Genomic DNA, 7,549 nt, shown 5'->3' on the forward strand with positions numbered 1-7,549 from the left:
AGTCAGAAGGGAACAGAAGCTTGATTTATATGAAGAACAGGATATAGAATCATTGGGAGAGAAAGAGTGAGAGGAAAAGTTTTCCATATAAGAGGATTTCTCCCTCCCCTCAGTAGAATGTTCTCTCTTTGAAAGCAGGAAATAACGTCCTGCTTTTGTGTGTGTGTGTTGCTCCAGTGCCTAATAACAGTAGAAAGTCAATAAATATTTGTAGATCTGAATTCCACGCCTTAAAATCCTTTCTGACTCTGATAAACCGAGGTCAAGACTGATTTATGATTTTTTAAAATTTATTTTCAGTTCCACATTCTCTCCCTTGCTCTCTCCAGGCCCTTCCTTACTCATTGAGAAGGCAAGCAGCATGATAAATATATGTATGAGATCATACAAAATATATTTCCATATAACAATGTTGTCCCTCAAAAAGAAAAAATTAGAATGTAAAAACATAAGGCTTCAGTCTGCCGGCCGGCACTGGTCAGTTCTCTCCCAGAGGGGGATGCACTTTGCACCATGGGTCCTTTGGAATGACCACGGATCTTTGTCCCGCTCACAGTGGCGGGCGTTAAGTCCTCCCAGATTTCTCCGAGACCATCTCCTTCATCCTGATGTAGGGTTTCTATAGAGACCCAGCAGATGTGTCAAAAGAACCGGAAGCTCCTGCGCGGGACCTGTTAAAGGGTTAAAGGTCGTTAAAATGAATTTAAAACTAGGACCCGCGTTGTTAAACTCATTGTACATGCAGGAAGCCTTCCTAGGTCCTCCCTCAGTCCTCAAGTTCATGGGTCTCCCAAGTCTCTCTATGCCGGGGATTTTCCTTCTGAACACTCAACAAGTAGTTTTCTAAATGCCTGAAAAGTGCTCCTTTGAGGAGGCACGTGGGGGGAGCACCCTTGGGCTCCCCATCCTGCGGGAGGGGGGAAGGGAGCCTTGGAGGCAGCAGAAGCTAAGCTCCTCCCGCTCAGCTCACCAATAGGCCACCAGGAGTCGCTAGCGATTCAGTGACGTCACCCGAGTGGGAGATGAGAGGGGCGGAAGGGGGCGGGACCCGCCTTTCCCTTCTCGCCTCCACTATCCAGCCGTGTTTTTCTCGTAGTCGACGGCCGGGATTGGCTGATTGTAGAGGCTCCGCCCCCGCCTCCGCCCTCGGAGCCCTGCCGCAAGTCCCCGGGGTGGTGCGCGAGGGAGAACAGCCCCTCGGCCCATAGAACCCCGGCTCACCACCGGCCTCCGCCTCTTCCCCCGAGGGGTGACGCAACTCCGTTGCCCTAGCAACCACTCCCCGTCCCTTCTGCGAATTGTCCCCAGGAAAAAAACACGGACTGCCTTGATGCCTTCTAGGAAGAGAGGTGGGGACGCGCCAGCCCCAGCCCCCCAACCCTTCCCCTGTCTCCTCCCCTCTCCCCGTCCCCAGCGGGGAGTCTGGTGTTCAGTGATTAAGTAAATTCCCCAGGGCCGTTTACCCAGACGCACTTGCTGGAAGGCGGAGGCTGAGCATAGAGACCTATTGTGCCCATTTCACCGAAGGAGAAACTGAGCCTAGCCAACCACGTCCTTGCTATAGACCTCCGAGTAGCTGGGCGGAGTGCAGCTGGACTGGGAATCTGGGCGCGCCTTTCGCTAGGAATTCTGGCTCCCGGGGCAAGTTCGGTTGGGTGGGACGGGCTTTGACCCACTCCTGTTCCCAGAGTGGAGAAACTGGTTTCAGATTCGCTCTAAGAAGGCGAGAGTTGGGGTGGAGAAGGAACCTGGTCGTGAGCTGACTGCGGAGGAGTCCCGGAGCTGCTGGTGCGGACTGGGAAGGAGCCCCCACGGGGGGCCCAGGCCCTCCTCGGACCCCGACTGGGCGTCCGGGAGCCGGAGAGAGAGTGCGGACGTGCTGGAATGTGACGGGAGGGAAAATGCTAACGATGGACCAGGGTCCCAAGTAACCGGACAAAGGGGGGAGGGGCAGGGGAGGAGCAGCCCTCCTCGTTCCTTTCAGGCCCGAAAACCCGAAGCTCACCTGCCTTGGGGGCCCATAAGGGAGGCAGCTGATTGGAGGGAAGAAGGGAGGCCCCCCGGAGCGCACTGAGGTGGCCCCGGCGCGTCCCCAGCCAGCCTGCGTTGGTCTGACTCTGCCAGGCCCTGCTTTTTGCCCGAGCCGCGGCATTTGCCGCCATGACCAGAAGCCGTGCTCCTGGGCATCCCCCCGGGAGCAGTCTGCGGGCCTTGGAGACGCCCTGGGCCCGGAACCACCATCTTCCCAGGCAGACAAAGGGACTTTGCCTGACTTCACTTTGCTTTTTGGTTTCTGCCCGCCGTCTGGGGCCACCCAGAAAAAGGCTACTCCCTCCTCCTGGAGAGCCCTGCATACCCTCAAAAGACAGCTATCAGCCCATTCCCCTGTCCCGGACCCAGGGCTGGCCTTTGCCCTGCAGCTTGTCCTCCCTCTAAGAGTCTTAACCCGGGGCATCCAGAAGGCAAAGTCTTAAGCCTTCTTAACCCCGGCATCCCGAACTAGACAGATATTCCAGATAGGGTCTGCACCGACCTATCACTCCTTCCTGGGAAGATGGAGCCAGAGAACAAGCTGCTCTTTGGGCTAGGACGTCCCACTGCAGAGCTGGAAGTCAGTCCCAAAAACTCTGCTGTCTTCCATCCTGAGAAACCCCAAAGTAAACTCCCCTTAATCCTATTGAATATCATCATTAAGTTAAGCCCAGCCTTCCAGACTGCCAAATCTCTTTGATTCCTGACTTTATTGTTACCCAATGTGTTATCTGTCCTTCTCCTAATTGCATGATCTTGGGCAAGCCCTTTAAATGCTTCTGAGCCTGAGCACCTCTGGAAAATAGAATTAAATACTGTATTCAGGATTGTTGCAAGGAAAATGCTTTATAATCACAATAGCTAGTGTTTACTGATTTCTTTAAGGTTTGTAAAGCACTTTATATTTATGTCAGCTCATTTGCTCCTGTTACTAACCTGTGAGTTAGGTGCTATTAAATAATTCCCATTTTACAGAATCTGAAGAAGAATTCAAGCTCCAAGTACCACTCTCTATCCATAGTTAGCTAAAGTAAATCCTAATGCCTTGGCTGAAATGAGAATTCTATTACTTGTATATCTGAAAAAGGGAATGATGTTCACCCAGCAAACAATTGACAATTGCTCAAGATCTTACTTCTGGCTCTCTTGATAAATTTGGGTCTCAGCTTCCCCATTTGTAAAATAAGCAAGTACCAGGCACTTCGACCTAAAGATTTCACTTCTTTAAAACAAAGAGAAACAGGAGATTGCCTGAGTTTTGCTTCAAGTCTACCTGGCACAGCTTCCCATTCTTACAAAGGAGGAGTGGATTAAGAAATAGTGAGAAAATGTCAGGGATGTTTGAACATTCTGTGGTTTCTGGGTTCCTGTTCTCAAACTGTGAGAGCCATGTTTTACATTTGAAAACACTTTGTCTCCCAAGCATCCTTGTGATCTCATAAAAATGTGTATGTGCTCTCAGTTCTAAAGACTAAGATTGTTCTAAAATAAAGTCTGTCTTGTGCCTCTCCTTCAGACCACTTCATTTCTGAGGCACCTTCCTATTCTGACAATCTGAAGCCTGTGAAGTTACTCCCTAACAAATGGGACCCTGATCGCGCCTCGTCCCAAAGGCGGTCATTCCCAGAGAAGATGCTGATCTGGAGGAAGAGTCACCCCAAAATGTGGGGCATCATAGGGGATAAAGAGCTAATAAGAAGAACTCATAATAATACATTTATAGAGTCGGTCAGGTGACAGCATTTTATAATGCCTTGTTTGTTGTAACAAACTAATATTGTCAGGGCAGACGTTATCACTGTAGCGAGAAGCTTTTTAGACAGCCCTCATTTATAAGGCTCAGAGAGCAGAAACAGATGGCTTAAAGCCACACAGAAGGTGCCAAAGCCAGGTTCTCAACCCAAGGCTTCTCTTCTCTAACTCCCATTTCTTCTTCACTGCAGCAGGTGAGGTCCCTTTCTTCCAGTAACTATGGAAGTAGAGAGAAGTGGACAGAGAAAGGTACAATTAGCAGTCTGTAATCTCAGACCCAGTGAGTGATACTGACAGCACTAAGGATCCAGAGGAAGGACAGACCATGGGCCAGGGTCAATGGATTTTTGGATTAGAGATCACCTCAGGCCACCCTTCATTCATTCATCCATTTATTTATTTGGAAGGCAGTTGGGGTTAAGTGACTTGCCCTGGGTCACACAGCCAGGACGAGTTAAGTGTCTGAGGCAAGATTTGAACTCAGGTCCTCTTGACTCCAGGGCAGATGCTCTATCCACTGAGCCACCTAGCTGCCCCTCCCCCTTCATTTAAAATAAAAGGAAACTGACACGGGGTTGGTCCTATATCCCGTAGTCAATTTCTAGCTGAGGATTCCTCCCACTCCCTGCCTCCCTTGTTCCTCAGCAGTTGCCCAGGACAGGACGGGCATCCTGATCTCCTGGCATTAGTCCCGGCTCCATCCTAACAGTCCCTTCAGAAACACTGGGGGCAGGCAGGGGTTCCCCAGCCTCCCCCTTGGCATCCGAGCCCCACGTCTAGTGGTCCCCGAAAGCTCCCTGCACACTCTGAACTGCCATCGTACCTTCCTAACCCCAGCCTGTCTGCCCAGGGGTACCTATCCCTGCACCACGCCTTGGTTCAGGCTGACCCCTCTCTTCCCCACGCCCAACCCCTCCTGAGCACTTTCCTTTGGTAATTCTCTTCCTGGTCCCAAAGGCATTTCCTTTCTTTGCTAAATTGTGCAGTGTCGCCCCCAGCCCTTCCACATTAAGCAGATATTCCTCCTCCTCTGGGCAGCCTTCCCACACTGCGGAAGCTCTTTCTGAGCTCCCGTATTCCTTGTCATCTCTGCTCTGCCCTGGAATACCCGGAGGCAGCCTGGCATAAACCTTGATTCCCCACCTTTCAGAGGATAATGCAGGGAGTTCCAGAGCTGTGTCTCCCCCAGGGAAATGAGGCAGTCACGTTCCGGGGTGAGAGAGGGCCGGGGCAAAGGCATTGAGTGATCAGCTAGGTTAGCTGGCTGGACCAGAGAGGGCGGGGAAGGAAACCCGGGCCCCTTGTGAAGGGGACTGGATCGAGCCAAGAGTTCATATGTGATCCTCCAGGCCACAGGGAGCCATTGGAGTTTTTTGGAGAGGGTAGGGAAGTGGTCAGCCTTGGGCTTAAAAAGAAACCCATTTTGACAGCTATGTAGAGCATAGATTGGAATCGAGTGACACTGAAGGCAAAGAGGCTATTTTAACAGTTTACATAAGAGAGGATGAGGAGGGTGCCCTAGAGTGGTGATGAGACAGATGCAGGAGAAGTTTACATGTGGCAATTAGAAACGTCCAGTTGGGGAGATTTATTACTTCAAATTATCTTCTGTGTCTTCAGTATGAGTGGTCCTACCCCCTCCCCAAGTTAGAAGTCACTATGACCTAAAATAGTTCAGCGCTCTCAAGTCGCCCTTCAGTGCCCGTCACTCCCCGGGCTCCCACTTGAACCCTCTCCAGCTTGCGGGGCTGACCAGAACTTGTGGGCTGCTGGGACAGTTTCAGAGCCCAAGGTTTACGCTTCAGCAGGAGGAAGACTCCCCCAGGGCCCAGGAAGTAAAAGGGGAGCTCAGGGAAGAGTTTGTGCTGGCCATTCCTTAGGGGTTGACTCCAGTCTTTGCCTGGGATGGGGTAGGGGTCTCGGATCACAGCGATTTGGTGTTAAGGGTCCAGGGCCCCTTTTCAGTCCACGAGCTGTCTCCTTTCCATCAGCATGTGTTCTGTTTATTAATGATCTCTCCTGTAATCAGGATTATGCTAGAAAAATCAATCTGAGCCCCAGCCCTTATCCTGAAGAAGCTCACACTCCTAGGGAGGAATTGATTCACACCCAGAACAAGTCTCCAAAAAAAAAAAAAAAAAGTCACAAAAAGTTCCAGGGGGAAAATGTAGAATTAAAAGATAAGGATTCAGGACATTCCGGCCAGGGAGTGGGGCAGGAGCGACTGATGTAAGGGAAGGCTGTGGGCCAGAAATCACTGGGGTGACAGGACAGGGAGGCTCCAGGAAGAAGAAGGTGGAGAAGCTAAGTGGACAATTTCACAAGATTGCAGAATTAGAATTCTAAAGGGCTTGCAGAGACTTTCTGATCTACTTCCCTCCCAACTAAGGAAATGGAAGCCCCCAAGTGGAATGGCTCCCCAAAGCTCCCCAGAGGAGATGCCCCTTGAGGGGGGTGCCCTGTCTTCTTCTTTTTGTTTGTTCTTTGTTAGAAAAGGACTTTTCCCTTCCAGCTTTATTTATTTACTGATTAAGATTTTTTTTTTTTGGTTTAGTTGAAAGAGACCATTCTTTGCCTCGATCTAATTGATCTAATTGATTAATCACTAAATGGATTGTAAGGAAGGAAGGACTCCTGATTTGTTGAGAGACAAATGGACCCTATTGACCTGTGTAAGGGAGTTATGTTGGTCACCCGTTTTAAGAAAGGATCTTAAGAAAAGATGTGATGTTGAGCTAGAGTTGGCGAAGAAAGCCAACTTTTGTCATGTTACTTTGGGGGAGATAACGCCCTCTGTCCTTGGCTGAGCTGAGGTATTTTAGCTTCCACCTCAGGAATTCACTTTTTTTTTTTTTTAAATCACTTCACCAAATTTCAGCTTTTAAAGATTTTAATTTCAAGTGTATTTTCAAAATTGTATATGGAGATTTCATCATTTTATTGACACGCATTTCTGCTTCATAGTTTCAGAAGCTGATGAGTCATGACAAACCATGATCTCAGAAACTGAGTTTCATCCCCCATGACACAGTCTGCTGAAACCAAATTTTCAATAATGACCTCTTCCAAATGCACAGTTGTAGACAGATACTGTGCTCTTGTAGACAGATTCTCTCCAAAAATAACACAGCAAATCTGAACATGTCTAACTTAAGAATAGCAGTGAAGGAAGAGGCAATAACTAAATGCCTAAAAAAAAAATGGACATTTACATTTAAAAAAATAATAATGAAACAGAACCAGTATTATTTTCTTTCTCAAGAAAGAAAACAAAAAACTTCCTAAGTCTTTGAGATTTTAGAAACATTTAATTTCTTATAGAAATTTTTAAAATTTAAAAAAAATTTTAAAATCTAATTTAAAAATTTTAATCAGTGCCACATAAAATTCTGTGTATAGCCCTCTTCATTGGAACTAAAATATCCACTTCAAGGAGGAACAATTTTGGAAATGATGGACAGATTTTGAAGGGGGATAAACAGCTACTTTTCTTAGCTTCACTCATTACTTGCTATACCACCGAATGAGCGTTGCCTCAGTCCAAGGTCTCCCACTGCATCCTGGATTACCTCGAGTTGTCCCGAGCTATATCTGGCTACTGGACCCACATGGTTCCAGAGGAGGAAGTGAGGTTGGTGACCCTGCACAGTGACCCTCTCTCACTCCCATGTCATAGTATCATCTCTCAAACGCCATAATGCTCTTCAAGAACTAAGCACAAACAACTTGCTATTTGTAAATTAACACAGTTAAATAGTGGAAACTT

The 7,549-nt window shown here is 48.4% G+C and overlaps 1 protein-coding gene across 3 annotated transcripts; it reads right to left on the minus strand.

Moving 5' to 3' along the window:
* Positions 1–272: 272 nt before the first annotated feature.
* LOC127545155 (basic proline-rich protein-like) lies at positions 273–5,601 on the minus strand. Of its 3 annotated transcripts, none has more exons than XR_007949602.1 (2): positions 1,474–5,601; positions 273–671 (listed from the first exon to the last, which is right to left on the minus strand). XR_007949602.1 is itself a non-coding variant. In XM_051972250.1 (2 exons), the coding sequence occupies exons 1-2, from the start codon at positions 2,453–2,455 to the stop codon at positions 601–603; spliced, it is 960 nt and encodes a 319-aa protein (XP_051828210.1). In that variant the 5' UTR covers positions 2,456–3,701; the 3' UTR covers positions 273–600. The 3 variants fall into 3 exon arrangements, 1 of the variants encoding a protein (XP_051828210.1); XR_007949603.1 differs by having other exon boundaries at positions 971–5,601; XM_051972250.1 differs by having other exon boundaries at positions 1,567–3,701.
* Between the last annotated feature and the right edge of the window lie 1,948 nt (positions 5,602–7,549).

This window comes from Antechinus flavipes, chromosome 1 (assembly GCF_016432865.1).
Source record: "Antechinus flavipes isolate AdamAnt ecotype Samford, QLD, Australia chromosome 1, AdamAnt_v2, whole genome shotgun sequence".
Taxonomy (NCBI): Eukaryota; Metazoa; Chordata; class Mammalia; order Dasyuromorphia; family Dasyuridae; genus Antechinus; species Antechinus flavipes.